The 21,281-nt window shown below is 47.3% G+C and overlaps 1 protein-coding gene across 3 annotated transcripts in view; it reads right to left on the bottom strand.

Moving 5' to 3' along the window:
- IGSF11 (immunoglobulin superfamily member 11) overlaps positions 1-21,281 on the bottom strand; it is a 105,696-nt gene that overhangs the window by 60,696 nt on the left and 23,719 nt on the right. Inside the window, exon 1 of one of the 3 annotated variants that reach the window (XM_032098507.1) lies at positions 20,205-20,248. The exons of the other annotated variants lie outside the window; for them this stretch is intronic. Within the exon in view, the coding sequence (XP_031954398.1) occupies positions 20,205-20,229 (25 nt within the window). The 5' untranslated portion in view covers positions 20,230-20,248. Of the gene's footprint in view, positions 1-20,204; positions 20,249-21,281 lie in introns of those variants that run through there. 3 annotated transcript variants of the gene reach the window in all.

The raw sequence follows: 21,281 nt of genomic DNA, 5'->3' as shown, positions 1-21,281 counted from the left end.
AAGACACCAGATCTCAAAATTTGGTTGTCTATGTCAACATAATGCTAAAGACCCTGATTTTCTGCATGATGTCACAGACCACAGCTGTTCAGAGTTGCCTGCCTGTGGGGAGGAGGCAAAGGATCAGTCCTGCAGTTGCCATCGGTTGCATTATCTGATTCCATGGTCAGTGTCTGCCAGTGGCAGGATTTTCCTCTCTAGAGGTGTCTGGAAATTTTCCAGGATAAAAGCTTTTACCTCTTAGCTGGTGCTGTAACCTCCCTGGAAAGACAAGGATGCACCCCTTTGTTGGTGGTTCCTGAGGTGACAGCAACTGTCAGAACATAACAGAGAAGGTGAACCTAACAGCTGAAAGAAACTGGCTATTATTCTGTCAGGTAAAATGTCTATGTGGATGCTGAAACAGCTTGACTGCTCTCCCATCAGTCTTGTTAGGAGCTCATTTTATTATGCTTTGTTATTGAAAGGCTGAGTTCATTTTGGGACCTCTTAATTACAATGCCGTCTGCTTTAGAAATAAAACCTGCAATGGTGTCTGCAAGCAGTCACAGAGCAGAGAATTATACCAGGCAAGCTAAAAAAAGATGTTGGAGGCAAACCTTCTGCTGTAAAGGTCTCATATTTATGGCCAGGCAGGTTACTGCAGGGGCATTTGAGCTGAGTCTCTCCGTGTTAGGATGATGAAGATGGGGAGGAGCTGCCCCGGGTAAGAACCACGGTAGAGCACGGTCACTGCGTCACAGTGTTTGCCATGCTAGTACTGGTGTCACAGCTCTTGGGCCGCTGGTGTGAAAAACAGGAATGCAGTTAGGGGGATGTCCTGCAGGTTTGGAGAGAAAGGCAGGCAGCAGCAGGAGAACAAATCAGGTACAAGGTGAGGAATTTGTGTGCATTACGGATAGCATGGGCAGCTGCAAACTTGGTAAACACATTGTTTTGGAGATTATTGAGGTGAAATGCTTACAATGGGAACCCATTCTAGGCAACATTTCCTGCCAACAAAACTCTGCAAATTCTATGGAAAGCATGCAAGCCACTGCAGAGGCAGGGCAGGGAAGGGGGTGGTGAATGTGTAAGCATGTGGATCAACTACATGTAACTATGTGTAGGCATTTGGATCAACCATATGAAGTTCAACAAGGGCAAGTGCCAGAGTCTGCACCTGGGATGGGGCAACCCTGGTTCTGTGCACAGACTGGAGAATGAGAGGCTGGAGAGAAGCTCTGCAGAAAGGGACCTGGGGGTCCTGGCTGATGGAGAGTTGAACTTGAATGAGCAGTGCCCTGGCAGCCAGGAGGGCCAGCTGTGTCCTGGGGGGCATCAGGCACAGCATCACCAGCTGGGCAAGGGAGGGGATTGTCCTGCTCTGCTCTGCACTGGGGCGGCCTCACCTCGAGTGCTGGGGGCAGCTTTGGGAGCCACAATATAAGAAAGACATTAAACTGTTAGAGAGGGTCCAAAGGAGGGCCACGAGGATGATGAAGGATGTGGAGGGGAAGCTGTATGAGGAGTGGCTGATATCACTTGATTTGTTCAGCCTGGAGAAGAGGAGGAGACCTCACTGTGGTTTTCAATATCCTCAGGAGAGGAAGCAGAGAGTAAGCTACAGATCTCTTCATTCTAGTGACCAGTGACAGGACTCAAGGAAATGGCATAAAGCTGAGTCAGGGCAGGTTTAGTTTGGATATCAAGGAAAAGGTTTTTTCCCCCAGAGGGTGGTTGGGCACCGTAACAGGCTCCCCAGGGAAGTGGGCACAGCACCAAGCCTGACAGAGGTCAAGAAGCACTTGGACAACGCTCTCAGGCACAGGGTGTGACTCTTGGGGTGTCCTGTCCAGGGCCATGAGTTGGACTCGATGATTCCTGTGGGTCCCTTCTAGCTCAGCATAATCTGTGATTCTATGATTCTGTATACAGGAAGCAATCCCTAGTATAGTGAGTGTCCCAGTGTGTAGGGAGGCTTACTGGGAGGAGGGGTGGGGTATAATTTCTACTAGTAAGAAAGCTGCAGCACAGCCATCACTAGAAGCACTCAAGTAAATGTTTCACCTGTCTGTCGGGAGAGTGATCCTGCTTTTTCTGCATGGGCACAATCATGGGACAACAAAGGACTAACACATTAGGTGTCTGTCATTGTGCCCTGTATGCTTCCAAGAGCACAGACAGGGTTTGCAAACCCCTCATAAGGAAATTCAAATCCTTCATGTACAAGATAAGGGAGAACCTCCCTACACTGTGACTGGTCTCTGCCACCCAAAAAGACAGGTCTGCCAATTTCAAGCCTAAACTGAAAAGCAGAGCACAAGCCCAACAGCATGATGGGCACACTGATTTGCCAGTGCACACCAAGCAGTACATACAAAAATCAACGCAGGCATGGTCTGAGGCTTTTCTATCTCCGGACAACTTAGCACCACCAGGGCTCCCCCCATTTCACTGAGTACAGCTGCTCTCAGTAGCGTCTGGGGGCGTTGGGTGCTGCTAATGTCCGCCAAATCCTTCCCAGACCTTATCAAAGAGACATGAGGACTGACACCCCACCACATTTTGACAGCAGACAGATTTTACAGTGACAGTGTGGGGTAAAGTGTTACTGGAAAATGTAATATTTGCAACATGTCTCCACTGAAAAATCACAAGTGCTAGTGCTGTTTGTTTCCTCCTATATATATTTATATTTGTAAAGAACAAAAAAGATGTGGAGAAGAGGACAAAACGTGTATGGTCTCAAGTAGTCCAGCTCTTGCTGTACAGGATAATTTACTACTAGAGGGTCTCTCCTCCAGGATTTTTCTGTCTGTATATATGCCCCCCAAAAAAATCATGTTCTTACCATTGTCACTCATAAGCCAGACCAAAAAAATGTAATTAGGAGTTCGCTTGATATTCTACCTACATTTCTTTCCTTGAGCTGTATCACATCACTCCTACTCATCCACCTCCTGCCACCCTTCTGATCGGCTCCGCTCAAGTTCACACCCTTCAAATTACAGGAAGACAGTTAGGTTTCCCCCCTTAATCACCAATTACCCATGATAAACACACTTAGATGCTTTAATCTTTCCTCACTCCTCGTCTCCCCTCCAGCACCCTAATCATTGTTGTTATTCTTTGAACTCTTTCTAACTTGCCTGCCTCTGTGCCAATGAGAAGTCTGGGGCTGAGCACCGAGGTGTGGGTGGGATCTGACCAAAGCTGCATGCTAATTTCATCATTAGGAAGATTAGGTGTCTCTGGCAGGATGCGGGTGTTTGTTCATTCGCACATCTCGATACTCCTGGCGGGGCTGTCCTCCAGCCGGCTGCAGTTTCCTACTCCCACTATCATTTGTTGGTTTTATTTAACCAAGGGATTAAAATCTTCCAGGACGGTAATTACAATGATCGTTTGAGTGCCATGTCCCCTGGCACGGGAGGTGCCCGCAGGGATGGGTCAGACAGTGCTCCCACACTCACAGCTTCTGCAGGGGATCTCCACCCCCGGCAAGCTGAATCCAAGTGCAAAGGCACACGGCCCCAGTGCCGTGGCCACAGGCAGAAGAACCCCAGCGGGTGTATGGAGGAGCTTGGTGCCCTAGGAAACCTGGGGCACCGCCTTGCCATCGCTGGCCCTGCAAAGGAAGACTGCCTGTGCACAAGTCCAATAGCACTATCCACAAACACAGCCTGAATCTAGGGCAGGAAAGGCAGCTAGGGATGCTCTGAAGTGGCAACTGCAATCTTTTACTGTCAAGGAAAATGTAGCATAAAAGCCACCCACACATGGCTGTAGAGTCACATTAGCTCTAGCATACCAAGCCAGAATGAAAAGAGTTTCTGGTGATACACGACTACAGTATGGAACTACAGCCTGTCACTGAACCACTGGTACAGAGCACAGGTTGGGAAGTGTCCTACAGGTAGATGACAAAAGTCATCTGGACAGAAACACTGGGATGTAATATTTTCAATTTGTTAGCTTTTTGCATACGTTCCAGGAACAGATTTCCATAAACAGAGATAAAGAGTCTTGCCTGGCTTGAGATGCAGACCTGAAAAGCCCTTCACGTTAGGAACAGGCAGTATTAATAATATATTAGACTTCTCTTCAATACTGTTCTCACAGCTGAGTACATACATGACCCTACACAAGCTTCATCATCTCTTATCTCTGTGCCTTGGGGGCTTCAGAGTAATTTCAAACTTCTAAAGTCTTCCCCTCCACTTGCTCCAGTTTCTGTTGTTCCTCGAGAGCCGTCTGAATTTCACAACATCACCTGAGCAGTAGATAAGTAAAAATTGCCTCAGCCGTAGAGGAGAAATCTAGGTTAATTACGTTGATAACTTAACCCCGGGGCTAATCTCTAGTCCATTAAGGTAAGCAGATGGTCAGCTCACTGCAGGGAAGAGGAAGGGAGGACAGAGTAGCATCTCTCATTCACAACATGCAGGATCAGACGTGTCCCCGAGAGGATGGGCATTCCCAGCCTGCTCCCTTCCCCCACAGACAGGTTTTGTTTGCACCGTAGCTGGCAAGGTGATACGGAAAGGGGAGCACAGAACCACAAGCAGGTAAACAAAAAGCCCACACCAAGTGAGAGTTTTTATGATTCAAGTAAGCAGTGCACTGGCGTAGATTGAAAACAGGGAGGGATAGGGAATGGCAAGCGCATACAGATGGGTCTTGCGGGCTGACATATCTGGAATGGGGTGGTTCTACAAAATATCTAAGAACTACAGGTCAGACGCAATGTCATTACAAGAATGGAGGAGAACATCTGCAAAATAGTCTCCTGACCAAAGCAGACACTGAAAGCCCTCCCAGGAGCACTGCTGCATGGGCAGTGTCACTTCCAAGGTGACAGGGAGGGAGGACCTTGTGGTCAGTGCTATGAATAGGTGTCCCAACTTCTGTCCTCATTTCTTTCAGTAATGAATGGATCAAGCAGCAGCAAGCCATTTTGTCTCGGTTTCTCCATCTATAAAAAATTCCTCCTTATACCTTGCAGGGGGATTTTGTGAAGCTTAAATGCCTGTACAGTGTTTTTCATCCCTCAGAGGAAAAGGAACTGTGACATCTCACATCTCTCTTAGCAGTCACCCCATTTCTTCAGGAGAGAAACAGGGATGCCAGTAGCTGCTCTGCCTGCTTAAAAGCTCCCTGTCTTCCATTGAAATTGCAGAAGAATCTTTATTTGCTCTTCTCCGTATAAACAGCAAATCCCAGGAGAAGAACAGTTGATAGGTTTGTGTGCAAACAACTGCTGTGTATAGAAAGGACTCTCCAAATCAGCAATTTTGGGGATCATTCCTCAGGGCAAACCCATCCCTTCTAAGCTTAATCCTCCAACTACTGTAGCAAGTGACTTCCCAAACACTGACACTCAGACAGCCATCTGCTAGGACACTAAAGGTGTCCACAGCATGGGAATATCCAACCTTAGAGAGAAATAGAAATTGGGATCTTCAGCCTGTTATTTTTAAAGGTATGGTTCAAGAGTAATGGTCATACTGGAAGGTTGCATTGTGATATTTGGGATTCCTGTGTGAACCACGGCGTGACTGTCAAGTTGCTAAGCTAATGTACAACGTCTACATTAAACAATTACACTTGAAGGTGATGGGACCAGCTGGTGCACATTAGAGCCATTTTACTTATTTAGGGGACACCCTGAGCAGCCTTCCCTTAAACACGCACTTGGAGGCAGGCTGCTCTTTGGGAAAAGCAGGGGTTATAAGCAGAAGGTGGCACCTGCAAAGCCATGGGTACATTTACCTGGAGTATTGCGGGCAGGAGCAAGCTGGGGTGAAGCTGCATCGCTGTGGTTGGTGTGCTGAGATGCAAGGGGCGTGAGCTCATACCTGGTGCTGCACTGAAGCAATGCCACGGCTTTCAGACCAGCACTGGCTTTCATCCACAGGCTCAGACAGAAGGTCGAGTGAGCTTACTTCTGCCTGCAGTATCTCATGTAGGCATTGTCCACATCACCTCCCTGTGAGCCTGTAAATCCCCCGCTTCTCATCTTTCCATTTCCCCCTCTCTGTTCCCTTTCCACAGTGCAGGTTCTTTTGGGAGGCAGGGACATATGACACTGAGTGGCAACTGAGCACCATTAACACGGGCACACAGAGGGACGGTTCACAAAAGGAAATTCTGCTTCCCTGAGGAAACTGCACACAGCTTCACCTCCCAGCAGCACCCTCCAGGCAGTCATCCTTTCTGCACTGCACCTCACGAAGCAGCAACAAAAGTGCAGCTTCTGTCAGAAAAATAAGTGCTACCGAAGGACCCCTTCTCACTGCTGAGATCTGCTGTCTCTGTGTGCACCCACACGCCCAGCCTTGCTCACCCAGATACATTTTAATGGCTCCCTATTCCTTCTGGTACTGCATAACCAACTAAGCTGTTCCTCTTCTGGTTCAAATTTCAACATTAATAAAACACATTCTAAAATAATGCCTACAACCAGCAGCACCAGCCAGCTCTTTATACAATACTGCTGGCTCATGACCGGCATGAGGAATCTCCCTGGGTCCTCCAACTGAGATGGCTCACTGCCTCCTTCCCCACCATCCCAGCCAGCACACTGACTTCTCCAGACTGAGGGACTCTGGGCATGTGCAGTGCCACTTGTCGTGGCAGCACTGCTGTAGGTAGGCAGGTGTCATAACCTCAGCTTCACTGGCAGATGCTTAAGCCACAGGTCCCTAAACACTCTTCCAGATACAACTGGGAAACGTCAAGAAAAAGCTAGCAGCACTCAGCCTGATAAAACTGGCATTACCATCAGTGGGGTAAGAGCAGGAAAGATGCCTTGTTGTGTTCCAGAGTCCTGCATGTATTTGTGGCACAAAGCCTGTTCCAGTGTATGGGTGACACCAGCAGCATCATGCACCAATTGCTCTGCACTGAGCCTTACCACCTCATTTTGTGTCCCCTGCGGAAAGAATGCCATTGGTGCGGGAAGAAGAGGCAAAGGAAGCATCTGACAATGGTAGGCATGCAGCACTGACAACATGGATGTTGGAAACAGTACATGGGAAGGAAGCGTTTTGTCTCACTCCTCAAAATATCTGGTCTTGTAAAAACACACAGGAAAGATCAATTTCTCCTTTGATTCCGGGAAGTCAGACTGATAATGAGCAAGTGCAGGACCCAGAACTTCTCCCACATGCACACCAGCAGTGAGAATGTTGTTTAGCAAAGACCAGACTAGAGGAGAAATAAGCAGTTGTGTTCTTCTCCCAGCACTAGTCCTGCTAAATCATGATTGCCTCCCCTCTACCCCTGCACATGCATAGGAAAAAGACATCAAGACACAAAGCATAAATCCAGTTCTACCAATCCAGGATGCTCCAAGGTGGGCAGGTGTGACCCTGTAGGGCCCTGAGGAGGAGGGAAAAGACACCACATTTCAGCGGAACTTTACTCTCCTGAATCACTTGAAGGAGGAACCCTGCTTTGGATTCAGCCCAGGGCCGCATAGTGGTAATTTCTAATCCAGCAGCTGAAAGATTACAGAAAGTTGAAGAAGACAGATGGTGTGGCAAAGATGGAGAAGTCTTATTTCTTGGCTAGAGCCTGTACTTGCTGAGGTTAGGTCTTGGATTTCAGAAAGCTCCACCCTCTGTGTAAGCCGCCGCTTGCCCAGAGCCAGCCAGCCCAAACATACCAGTGAGTTGCTGGCTCAGTGTGGGAGTAGCAGAGGCTGCTGGCAGGAAGGTTTGCAGATGGCCTGCAAGGAAGAGGGATCCCTCCTCTGCACAGCCTCACAGGGCTTTTGGTTTTGGACCAGACAGGGAATAAAGACATTTTACATCCATCCAGCACGTTGCAGAGACATGAGCACAACCCCCATTGATTCACACACTGACTCCTTTCACTACAAGCAACAGCCACCCTTCCCAGCTTTATGTGTTGGAAAAGGAGGCACTCAAATTTTGTAGCAAGTCAGCATTAGAGCCTGGGACAAAGTGATGGAGGCTGCCCTGGCTCCCTGCAGCTGGCTCTGCTCTCCTTCAGGAGCACCCACACCCACCTCACTCCGCCCCTGCCCTCAGCCCAGCTGCAGCACAGTGGTGGCACAGAGAAAGTTCATGTGCCAGCCAACAACAGACTTGTTCCCAGCAGGGCTGCAGGAGAAGGATGCTTTGGTCTTTGCATTTTTGTTTTTGTGGATCTGCAATTGAGGCCTAGGTGAAAATTCATGTATCAATGGGTTTTTTTACACCTGCTCTTTTAGCTGTTTTTAAGGTACATAAGAAATATTAAGTCTCAGCTTCTTATTTTTTGCCAAAGACATCTCCAGTGAGCTAATGAAATAGTCACATCACAACCAACAGAATAGAAGCCTGAGCAAGGAAACCTAAAGAAACATTGAAAACTCACCTTCTGCTTTATGTTAACACTTAGCAAAACCAGTTGCCTGACAAAGGCTATGCAAAATGGCTCTTTTCTTGAAAGTCGATGTAATTTTCAGGCAAGGATGAAGAAACTTCATGATACACTTTTTCAGTCTTCCAGAAACCCTCCAGGAAAACCTGGGAGACAACTTCCTGATATTTCTCATGTAACAAGTAAAGAAAAAACCCAACATACTCCAGGAGATTTCAGGCACCCATGGATAACGGCACAGGCATCAGCAGCACTGCAGTAAGATCCATAAACCAGCAATGGATCAGTGAAACATGCAGAAGTCTGACGAAAGAAACTTCTCTGCTTCTAATGACAGCATATATTTCTTTTTATGGGACACCTTTTAAACAAGGCAAAGTGAATAAACCTGAGTCATGGCACCCAGTTCTGCCCTTGGCTCTCTGCAGGCTGCATGGACCTTGGCAAAACCTCTCCCATTCCTACCCCCTAGTCTTTCTTGCCTCCTTCCAAACAAGGATCTCGGGGACATTTTTGATGCCTGAAGATGAAGATTCATTTTGACAGATCCAGGAGGAATAAGTGGCACTCCCCAGTTTTGCCCTGGCATAGCCAGGACAGAAGTTCCCCTTCCTGCCTGCTGCGTGAGGTTGCCAGTCACATCCAGGACAAGGGTGACACAGGCTTCTTGCACAACTCCAACCATTGCAAACTGAACATGCATCCATGCCCTTGATTTAATAAATAAAACATTAGAGAGCCCACACAGAGCTCCCTGCCCCACTTTCAAAAAAAAAAAAAAAACAAACCAAAACAAAAACAACCACCCGAAACTTAAAGCTCAGTGGACCAAAGTCCAAGTGCTGAATCTGAGCATGGTCTGAGGGCAGACAGTGCTTTATACCTCCATCTTCTGCTTCATTGGAATGTGCTGAGGGCGTTATTTACAGCAGAGGCATTGTTGCACAGCAGTCACTCTTTCTTTGGAAGCTGTGGAGGCTGCAGGAATAATGAGATAATTATCCCCAGCAGAGGTGGGAATGAGACTGCCTTTGTCCCCTGCTCCAGACTGCTCAAGCTTGGATGGTTTTGTTCTACCAGCAGAGCCACCTTAGCAGAGGCTCCCAGGACATTTTGGCTGAGGCAGCACCCAGTTGCTCACGCGGGGGCACAAAGACCCTGGATCTCCCCACACAGCACAAATTCTTCGCCTGGGAAATTTCAGCCCACGGAGAGCCCAGCACATCCCCACTCCCCACAAAACACACGCTGTGCCCTACTTGGGCGAGGATCGTCGGGAAATGCAGACAGCAGATGGGAGGGAATTAAACTCAGATTGAGGAGAGACTCAGGCCCCCCAGAACTGAGACTTATTCCTGGCAACACATAGCTGAAAAGCACTTAGATGTCAGCAGTCCTTGTTAATTCACCACAGGGTATTATCCAAGCTTGTTACAAGATTGATGTTCAGTGTGCTACAATCATTTAACAGTTACCCCCAGCACTTGGCCTGGATAGGGATGCAAAATCTAGTAGCCAGAAGTTGTTTCTCTTCCTTGCTTGATCATTTTGCTGATCTCTTGGCCTGAGCATAACGGATCAGATTAGAAGGCTTTCTTTCTTTTTTTTTCTTTTGGCTTCTTAGTCTCCTTAAACTAGATTCACACTTCCGTGGGCCACTTGTCATCACTGCCAGGAGCATTAATTAGAGCCGATAAGAACCTGCATGACCTGCTGTGGCACAGAAATGTCATCGTGGAGGAGCAGCTTGAACCAGGAGCTCGACAGAGCAGCTGCCCTTCCTTATGACCCAACACATACAATAGCTCCACACGCATTGAGGCAGTATGGAGCTCACTGGGAAGCAAGAGAAAGGTTGTGCAGTTGCCAAATCTGACAGCAAAAGTGCAGCTGAAAGTCCTTAATGTAAAGTTACAGGCTGCACTGCTCCGCCTGCGGGTGGACTAGATGGGCCCTTCCACCTTAATTATTTTCACCAACCTAAATTTCAGGGAAGACAAAGGACTGCAGGCTTCATAGACAGCAAAGCCACCATCATTAGGTAACACCTTGATGCAATGTTCCTCTTATTTCAGCTAGCATGAGGGCTCGCTGCTCTCATATGGCTGAGAAGCTCAGCAGCAGCAGCAGCAGCAGCTACACCTCATGCTTGGCAAAGCTCTCAGCTGCAAGACTATTTGCAATGGATGGCAAATCACCATCCCTGTAGCGATCCTTTCCCCCCCACCACATCTTCTGGCTTTCACCAATTCCCAGCTCAGAGGAGCCCCTGTGGGCCTGACAGCTCCCTGTGGACAAGCATAACAGAGCCAGTCATCCCAGGGCCGCACACAACAGTTGCATTTACAGGGACTGTGCCCGTGACTTGTTGAAGCTATTTCAGCTGGAAAACAAAAACCCTTTTTCTGTTCCCCCTTGTTTTAAAGTGGGCATCAGGCACACGAGAATGATGTTGGCTTTGCACACAGCTGTGGCACCCACAGCCTGCACCACTGGCAGCAGGACAACTGCCCACTGGGAGACCCACTGCAGCCAGCACTGAGCTCCGGAGGCACACGCCCCATTCACATCCTCAGCTGGCCAGAAAAGGGCAACTGTCCTTGAGGGCTCTCACCTGCTCACCAGGGAAAGCCACCAGGCACCAAGGTCCGGTGCCTCCCTTTTCTGGGGCAGCAGAGGTAGGCAAATGAGGAGGGACTCTGCAGGGCAATGAAAGGGAAGAAGAAGCTAAATATTTTTGGCAAATAGAGAACACAAGCTGAAAAAAAAATGGACAAAGTGCGTAGATGATTCTATGAAACTGATTTAAAAAGAAGAGGCAGGTCTACTAGGTCAGAATTACTTCCCCCTGTACACCCAAGTTTCTCTTTTTGTCTCTTCCAAAGCAACTGAAAAAGAAAATAAAATCAGTTCCTTATGATATCCAGGTGGTAATTAGTTCATGAAGGAAAGAGGCATCGATTTTATGTATGCCAGGGACAAAACAGGAGTTGAAACTCATAGCTCTGTTTCTATTCCTCTTTCCACTTCCTCTCTGTCAGCAGCCAAAGTCTAGGTAGAAGAACGGCCCACACATCCCTTTCCCAGCCTGCCTTTTGTCTCTTTCAAGATAGGTGAGAGCCATCAGCCTTCCAGCTTGATTCCAGCAGGAAAATCCAGCCCCTCTGCCAGGAAAGGGTTGGCTGGGATGTCCCTTCCTCACCAAAACCCTCAGCCACCCCAACCTACAGCCGTGCTAGCCCTGTGAAGCCAGGCTGCTGACCTTTTTCCTAGCACAAGCATCTCCACGTATTTCAAGAGGGGATTGTTGTTTTCTCGTGGGTCACATGTTTAAGAACATTGTATTTGGAGCTCGGATAGAAAGGAGTCATTTAGCCAGATCTTTTATTCCCTCTCTCACCCACATGTACACACTTGCCACTCCCCTAGCTGTCTGTGCACACACACACACCACACATGCCTTTTGGCTGCCTCCCATCACACTGGGTTTAATTAAACACCCTGGAGGCTTGTTTCTAAATGCAGATTATTGATAGATTTTTGTTTGGGTTTTTTTGTTTTGTTTTGTTTTTTTGGTTTTTTTAATACCCTGACTGCTGCAATTATGAACTAAATGAGGTAAAAAACAAAATTCAGAGGGTAGAGAGGGAGGGAAGTGGAGCACAGGAGCCCTCAGATCTGAGCAGCTTGAGAACGCAGGCTACAGTTGAAGTAGGATGCAGGAAAACTTGGTGGCAGTCCCCAAGGAAGCCTGATCCCCACCACAGACTGCAAGCAACCTGCCAGTCCTTGGATGAATTGCATCCCAGTCACTAGGAAGGAGGACAGAAAACACCATATAATTGCTGGCAGTCTTGCAACGAGTATTTCAATATGGAAATGTCCCACAAAGAGTAACTTCCCCCTCCTCCAGGTGCCCTGTGCCCCTGACAGCACCCAAAGCTGTAACTGCAGAGTGACCAGGGACAGGAAGGTACATAAGGCACTCCACTGACACCCTGCAAGGTCCTGCCTTCACCATCTGGAGGAACTTCTTAGGCAAAAGTGCCCAGAAATTTGAAAAAGTAAAATGTGCCCTAAAGTACTGAGAAGAGGAAAAAAGCCCAACCGGATTGCAGCAGATCTGCCATGCTGATCAGAGAGAGAAATGCCCTCCTGACCCTAGAGATGACTAACAGACAGTCTGAAACATGAGATTAAAGCATGTGCAAGAAAGGCTAAGCTTATGACCATTGTCCAGGTAAACTGAGAAAGCCTCGAAGGAAATCCCTCCAGGGATGCCAGCACTCAGGCTGGAAAGATCCTTTCAACTCCAGTTGGTGCAGGCTTTCCTGTCCAACTGAGGCTCTAGTTTCCAAGACATCTAGTGCAAATGACACAGTGAGATGAATTGGGTGTATTATTTACTCCATAAACTCGCCCAGGTTTGATGCTGGCTGCTCATCTTCATGCTGGATCCAAATCCAATGCCCTTTCTGTGCCAACACTGAAACAAGAGAAAGGTTTTACTTTGTGAGAAGGCAGGAAAAAGGAATCACAATAAACCACATGTCACTGCTGAATATCTCGGGGAGAACTCACATCATCCCTGAAAAACAGAGGAACAAGGATACTGGGATAAGGGAGAAAGGGAGAAACTCCAGCCTAATTTTGCAGTGCTGGATATTTGTGTAGCAAGAAAAGCATTTCATTCCCATGCAGCAGCTGCTGCTGCTGCTGCACGGGCCAGGAGGGCAGGTGAGGGAGAAGCTGTAGGTTGGAGTGATCAAGACATCATGCAATGAATGCTGAGTCTGAATGCTGCAAACAAAGGGAGACTGCCAGGAGTCTGGCCGTGCTCTACCCATCCTATGACTCCACAAGGGTGACTCCACATGCTCCCCCAGCTTGCCCTAGCTTGTAGCACACTTGGCCCACCTCCTGGGTTTGCTGCCAGGCTTAACTCAGCATCTGCAATGGCCCATGACGAAAAGCATTGTCTAAAGCAGTGCAAAGCACTGCATACACTGGTCTTTGACAACACTTGCCAACTGTTTTGCTGCATCACAGGGCAGACAAAGGCTCACCACACACAGTATTGGGAGTCAGGCTCAGCCTGGTCCAGCACCCATGACAACAAAAGCCCCATGCCTGAGTTGACACTGGACTTAGTGACACACCACACACTCCAGTTTCCTAGCTTTTGCTAGGAAAATTATCCTGAATTTAGTTCTGTTGGTTAGAGCCTGGCGCTAAATAAACCCAAAATGCCAAGGCTGTGGATTCAATCCCTGTATGGGTCATTCACATAAGAGCTGGACTTCATGATCCTTGTGGGTCCCTTCCAACTCAGAATATTCTGTGATTCTCATAGCAGACTGCACCTTATCCTCAGACAGCTTTCCTATTCCTCCCACTCCTCCAGAGAACACGCCTCTGCCGTTCCAAGTTCTATGCCTCGAAACAAGAGGGATGGCTTTGTTGAGCACAGGCACAAGCCAGAAGCAGCACTGACCCATGGTATGGGCTGAGCAGCACCTGCAGGACCTGTGCCAGAGGGAACATCTCATCTTACCCCTCCAGGGAGGGGTAAGGATCTCTCATTGCCATTGGGGCTGCCCAGGGGATTAGCCCACAGTTGTTCCTTTTTGATGAGCAAGGAGGCAGGCATATGAGCCCAGCTCTGTGTATGGTACTCTCCATCAATCAAAGGGATGAAAGTTGCAGCAATCAAGGCTAGAAAGTGCCTCAGCTGAGCTGAGCTATAACTGGTAACTACAAAACTCAGCAACATTCCTGCTCTGTGGTACTGTACAGGCTCAGAGATATTCAGCTTTACACACCCACCCCCATCCCAAATACTCAAAGAATCCCTGAGTAGCAGGACTGAAGCCTAGATTCCTGCAGCCTGCTGGCTTGGATTTTCTTATGCCTAATACTCTACCTAAATTCACATTATAGACCTCCTTTTCCTCAGTAGGGTTTCCTTTCTTAATCTGGCTGTATGATTTGATGACTTCAAAAATACTGCAAATGCAGTATTTTGGAGACTCCTGTCAAACAGGGCTAAAAGTGGCAACAAGGTGCAAAGCTATAAGGATGAAGTAGACAGTGCAACTTCACAATCCTTTCCTCAAAGTAAAACTGGGGAAAAAAGGGATCCTGCAAGTTCACTGCTTAGTTACTGCACCAATAAAACCCTAGAGCCTCAAATCCTGTCTGGAAAGTTTGGGCTAAATAGCAATATCTATTCTCAGCCTAATTTGGGCAATAGATTTTTCATGACTTTGAAATATGTTACACATTTGAAATGAATTAAGAGACTATTGATATCCTTTTTTCTATCTGACTTAATTCTTTCCTGCCCATTCCAGGATACACACGACCATCAGGAGGTGGGAGTGCAGGCGAAAATGAAAGTGCTGCAGTGGCAATCCAGAGTACTGTTCCTCACCAAAGGGACAAGCCAAGGTTTAGGCTGGTGCCTGGGCTGTAATTAGAAGGTCAGAGATAGACACATCCATGCCTGATTCAACAGGGGTGAAGAGCAACCTCACATCATGGCACAAGGACATCACCCCATGGGCACCAGTGGGGAAAAAGGGACAACCTCCTGGAAGTGAGCTTCAGCCCAAGCACTCACATCACCCTTTTCCCCTCTGGAAGCCAGGTCTTACAGCACAGGCACCACAACCCTGTTGCTGTGTAGGCATGGGAGCCAGAGGTGAAGGCAAAGAGCAGCAACTATTTCAGGTTACATGAACCCATCTCCACCAAATAGGATTACCAGACACAATCCAATTGGCCAAGGTGGGTCACACCGCTGAAAATAGTTTTGTACTCTTGCCCTCTTAGCTGGTAAATAGCTTTCAGCCCCCAAAAGTGCTGAGCTGTGCTATGCATTGGTGGAAACAGCTTGCACAAAAGTGAGACGGCTTGAGGACAAGGAAGGGGAAACCTGGGCACTGGGTGAAATGCTGCTGTGGCATATTCACGTCAAAAGGACACCCTGAAAGGAGCCATGGGAAAAAAAAAAAAAAAGACAAAAACCAAAATAAATGAACACATACCCCCCCACAACAAATGAGTTTGAAGTTGCAAACCACTCAGTTTAATCCATGCTTTCTATTTATGTATATCTCGTACACAAAGCCTGAATAGTTAATGTGGGACTAGAAACACAGGAAGCAGCATAGAACAGAATCTACTGGCACACAGAGCTTGGTCCTCTTAATACAATCCCCTTCACAGACAGATCGAGACTCATCTTAAAGCCTGTCTGGGCATTTTGCTCCCGTTGTTCTGCTTGGAAGCTGCTTTCCAAACTTCCCCCACCTAACAGTACGAAACTGTGTTGCAATTCCTAGACTAAATTATCACAATTGATTTATAGGGGCCTGTACCATTGCAAACGCCTTCCCTTAGCCTTAAAAACTCTTCCCTTTTCACACTGTTTGGCTTCTAACATATTTACAGAGCACTCTCATACTCCCCATACCATTTTCCTCTGGCTAAACAGTTCAAGCGCTTCTAATCTCCCCTTGTAGGACAAGCTTTCCATTGCCTCATCATCCTGGCAGGCTTGCTTCAGCACAAGTGCAGCTTCTGCTTAGCAAGATGATCTAAGAGCAAGTCCCTCTGCTCAAAGGAGAAGTCAAGGTTTTGAGAGGCTTCTTCTTTGTTGTTGTTGATCCAGGGTTTGTTTTTTTTTTTTGGTTGGCTTGTTTGTTGGTTGTTTGTTTTAAACAAACGTTCTCCCTTTGTTTTGGTCACTAGATTTTTTTCAATGTCAACATTTTAGCCTTCTCTGATCCCAGGGGAGTTGCATTCTTCAAGACTTTCTAAAGCTCTCTGCACTCAGCCATCAGGACAGCCCCAGTACAGCCCATCAGTTGATCTCTCCACACCATGGGCAGTGAGATGATATGAAGGAGGAGCTGAGGCTGGAACAACTTAATTTCTGCCCTCTGGCACAGGCAATTCAAACAGGAATGACATCCTAGCAGTCAGCACAAGGCAAAAGAAAAGCACGCTCACAGCAACCCTGAACAGGAGCCTTTATCCCACCAAACTCACCAGGATGGAGAAGTGAGTGGGGCGAAGCAGGGCTGTCTTCTTCCTCCTGCCCCTGCTCTGCCTAGCACTTACAGGATGCTCACGGCACATGCTCACTCCCTCCTGCTCCATTTCCATTAGCACGGGATGATGCAACTAGACTTTTACTGCAATTTGCTGAGGAACACTGCTGTCCAAACTGATGAAACAGCAATTCAGCAGAGGACGCAGGAGGCACTTTAGAGAAGTGGCAGGGACACCAGACAAGCTTTCACCACATTTATCAAAGTGCCTGCAGTTTCATTTCAAGGTGGTAGCGACAGTTATAAATAATGAGAAGAGCTACTCTGCATCTAGAGCATTTTAATAAATAAAATTGTAAAAAAGAAGCCTAAACAGCACAGTTAGTTCTGCTTCTGCAACCTCTTATGTTTTCCAGCAATATGTATATATATATCTCAGTGATTCTCTCCTTTGTAGTCCCTGACAGCACAAGTCCCCCTGGGTGATGCACCTTTAGCACAGACACGATCTTTCATATGCAGAGTGCATGCTACTGCACTTTTACTGGCAAATGCAGAGCTCTGTATTTGTGTGTGTGCACACTTGTGTGTGCACTTGTATATGATTTCACTGAGAGCTGCTTGCTCAGCCTTCAGGCACAGAATAAACCAGACCAGGCATTTTTTGCACACTCTTAAGTTTATGCATATTCTCTTCCTTCTAATCACTACTGGTTTTGAGGACGGCATTTTTTGGGGAGGATCCATTGCCTATTTTGTCATCCAGTTTTAACTCTTTGTGAAGAATGGCAAAGAAAAAAGCAGGAAAATACCTCCTGAAACACAGCTCAGCCAATGTCCCCCCTTCCTGTCTGGCAGTATCCCCACTGCCTTGCTCATGAGGCAGTTTAAAGGACAGATGACACAATGTTTAGCAGTCTTCCAACACAGGCTCAGAGGACAACATGAAGCCCACTCAGAGCATCAAAGCAACCTTTCCAATACCATGTTTCCTCACACGCTGTTCAAACACAGCCTGACCTCGTAGGACAGCGGGACCACCACACAAGTAGACACAGCAGCACACACGCACTGCCCACACCACATCCCACTCTGCGAGGATTCGCTGCCAAAGCACTCACACATCATCTAGAGGTCCAGCACAGTTCTGGTGGTGCAGCCTGTGACCAGGCTCAGTGGAGGTGCCCACTGCAAGTGCTGTGCTTTATTCAGCCTTTGCAAGTCTCAGAGAGCTCGGTCTCTGCTGCACACCCTGCGGCTCCTGCCCTTTCCTGCCCAGCTTGAGTGATGCCCACCGTATGGCACAGTAAGTATGTCCCCTCTGCTAATATAATTCACAGCCTAATTAAACCCCTGTGGAAAGGAGGCATTTTCTCTGTGACTTGCTGCGAGTTCTCTGCACAGACTTGTTAAGATGCAGCAGTGGCTGCTGCCACAGCATTCTCTCTGCAAAAGAGACAGGAAAGTGCTGTGGGGAAGGAAATGGCTTCTGCTGGAAAAATTGACTTCATTGATGCATACTTAGAAGTGCCAGTCCTCTGGAGCTTCCCAGTCCCCCCTTCAGCATGGCAGGCAGAGTGAGCTGGGAGCCAGCCTGCAGCATCTGCTGCCAGGGTCCTGGGAGTGCTGGAGAAATACACCTGCTGTGCCAGTGGGAACCCACCTCTCCTTCCCAGGCTGTTCAAACATACCTGAATCTGAAAGAAACAGCACACTGTTATCAAAATCATGAAACCCTAACAGGCGTAAGCTGTCCTCCCCTCACCACCTACTCACAATGGTGGTCACTGCAGGTCATGCAGTAAAGTGAAAGAGGAACAAACAGCTCCCTGAGCCCTGTTTCTTTATGGATGTAAAAGGGACAAAAAACCCCAAAAGCCCACAGAATGGAGCAAACTGGATACCAATGTCACAAAAAATAATAATAAAAAAAATTTAAAAGGGAGGAAAAGTAAATAACCTTGAGTCAAAGTACCCAAGTATCACTGTGCAGCTGAAGAGTCTGCTCATCTTGGGAAGGGTTTCTTTTCTTAGTGAATGTGTCCTGCTGAATTGAGAAGGGATGAGAGTGAAGAGATGCTCACTTCCCAGCAGAAGAAGTGTAAATTCAAAGTTCTAAGAATTCAGAATGCAGCTGTCAAGAGAAAACACTGAGCTGTTTCTAGGACCATATTTATAGCTGGATTTAGAGGGGTTTATATTTAGGGAAACTGTTGGGTTTGGTTTTTCTTGTGGGGCAACTTCTGCATTTCCTTTTACTTAATTGAGAGTCACCCAAGTCACCCAGGTGACAACCATGCATAGATGCTTTCATAAAACTAAAATGCAACAAGCTGAACTGAGCTATCCTCAGTCTCATAGCTAAGGACTCCTAATCTGGAAATGAAATGGTGAAGGTTCTCATAGCAACATCATCCCAGAGTTTTACATGCTCAATATCCAGCAAAACAGTCTTCTAAAAATAAATTTAAAAAAAAACAAACACAAAGAAATATTCACACTGAAATTATAGTCTTCTCCAAGTGCAAAAAAGACAAGATATTATTTCCTAAATGTCACAATTTAGGAACCTATTCATTCGAGACATTAATATTACAGTAACACAAGCATCTGTATTTTTGTCTTCTTGAGTTCCCAACAAACTCCACTGATGAAAAGAAAAAAAAAAAAGAAAGAAAAAAAGAAAGATGATCAGCTCGGTTACATATTATCTCTTACACACAACCAGAGCTGCTCACTCAAAACAAGTTCCAGAAGCTGCACCAGTGTAAACTCTGTAAGTGGGAGTACAGCTTTCAAAAGGTATCTGGTAAGAAGGTCCCCTGCTGCAGAATCTATACACCCCAAAAATACAAAGATTTCAACAATTTGTTCACTGTGTTAAAAGTTGCCTGAAGTTTCCATACTGAAAATTGTCACGGGAGCCCAAGAATTCCAGTGGGACTCAAACTTATTTTTCTCCAGGCACCTTGCGCTTCATTATTTGATAATATTAATATAAGGTCTGATCCTGCTGAGCTCTTAGCATTCCTAGTGCTCCCTGAGGAAGTCCACGGAAGCTGCCAGCTATCACAGCTCCACTGGAGTGCTGAGCATAAGGAGCACTCCAGCCCTTATAGCCTCGAACAGCACCAAGTGCTGAGCTGCCTCAGAGCACGCTGCCACTAGCACTAATTTGGAAACATTTTTTAATCAGTTTGTTTTCTATCCCTTTCTTCTTCCTCATGGCAAAGAGCAAGAAGTGCTCTAATAAAGAAATAGTGGCTGAGTTTCCACATTAATTTCCATCCTTTTATATCACAAATAACTCCTCCCAAAAGTTCAAAATAAAGGCACCATCCTTCACACTGCCACTCAGGGCACCAACCCCCACAGCCCAGGAAATGGGGAATGCTGGATTTCCAGTGCTTCTGCTGGCAGCAGAGAAACAGTCTCTGATCTGCTCCAAGCCTCCACCACCAACCTGAATGAGCCCTACATTTCTTGCAGGATTCAGAGCCACCCCTGCACACCAGACTTATTGGACTGCCAGGATGAGATGGAAGCTGAGGGGGTGAAGGTAAGACCACCAGACCCCTGCGTATGCTCCAGCATTTGTGTGCTGCAGAAGGGTGTAGTTCATTTGAATTAGGGTCTTCATCCAAAAAAGGGAAATCAGGACTGCAGGAACTCAGCACCCAAGCAACAAATGAACATTACTCAGTGGAAGAACCAAGAAAGCTAAAAAGAGGTGCAGCTAAATTAAAATTTTAAGTTACTAAAAGCAAACATTACCTTTACTTCTGAGCAATTTACCCATACACACGGGAGAGAAAGGTTTCTCCTTCGTGTCTGCTGTGAACTAGCGATTTAACACATTGTAACCGGTTTTAGTGGGCTTTGTTTGCTGCCAGCCTTGGCAGAGGTCTGCCTGGCCTCATCACTGTCCCCACGCTCCAGCTGGCTCTTCCTACAGCAGCAGAGAGGGAAGCCTGCTCTGCTGCTGCCCCTTCTGTGCCTGCTCCACTGAATTTAAATGTCATCAGTGTGACACTGTTTGGGGAAGAACACAAACAAGCCTGGAATCCCTTACCTCTGCCCACAGAGGGAAAAAAAACAAAAATCAAAAACTGATTCACAAAAGCAGCAGCCACAGTCAGCCTGGGACATCACAATGTCTGGATCTCCTTCATGGCTTGCTGGTTGGGGTTTCTCATGCCACCATGGGCTCCTGGATGCTAAAAGCAGCAGGAGAAGTAGTCAAGTTATTCCACACCTCACTGGGAAGTGAAGCTTCCCCATGGTGGAGACCAATCTATCATGACACTTACACCAGCATCTTTCCGAAGGAAAACTCAAAAAAATTAGCAGAGGGCTGTCAGCCCTCATCCACATTTGACTGTAGTAATGAGACTCCAGTGCTTCAAACCCAACCAGTTCCCTGTGGACAGTCCTGACAACATGCTCTGAGTGGTGGGATGGGGCAGGAGGCTTTGCCCAGGCTCAGTGGTCCCAGGGCAGGAGGTCAGCTGTTGCTCCTCTGTCCTGCCTCTAGCCTGAAACCTTGGAGCTGGGGAGGTGTACCTGCATGTCTGGAAACAAATGCCAATCCAGAGAGCCGGATGGCAGGATGTGTTTTTCAGAAGGGAACTTCAGGAACATGGCACAGGTCAGCTTTGACCTGAGGAATCAGCATGAGCTAAGGAGACAGAAGCCCTGGCCAGGATACAGGCTCAGCCCCATGCACACACCCGCTCATCCTTCAGGCCTTTGGCAAAAGACCCTATCTCATCCTATCCCCTGCTACCACTCCAGTCTGACTTATCCCTCCCTTTTTTATTACCCCGATGCCGCACGAAAACCAGCTGCAAG

This window comes from Corvus moneduloides, chromosome 2 (genome assembly GCF_009650955.1).
Source record: "Corvus moneduloides isolate bCorMon1 chromosome 2, bCorMon1.pri, whole genome shotgun sequence".
Classification (NCBI taxonomy): domain Eukaryota; kingdom Metazoa; phylum Chordata; class Aves; order Passeriformes; family Corvidae; genus Corvus; species Corvus moneduloides.
This window is presented reverse-complemented; position numbering and strand designations above follow the sequence as displayed.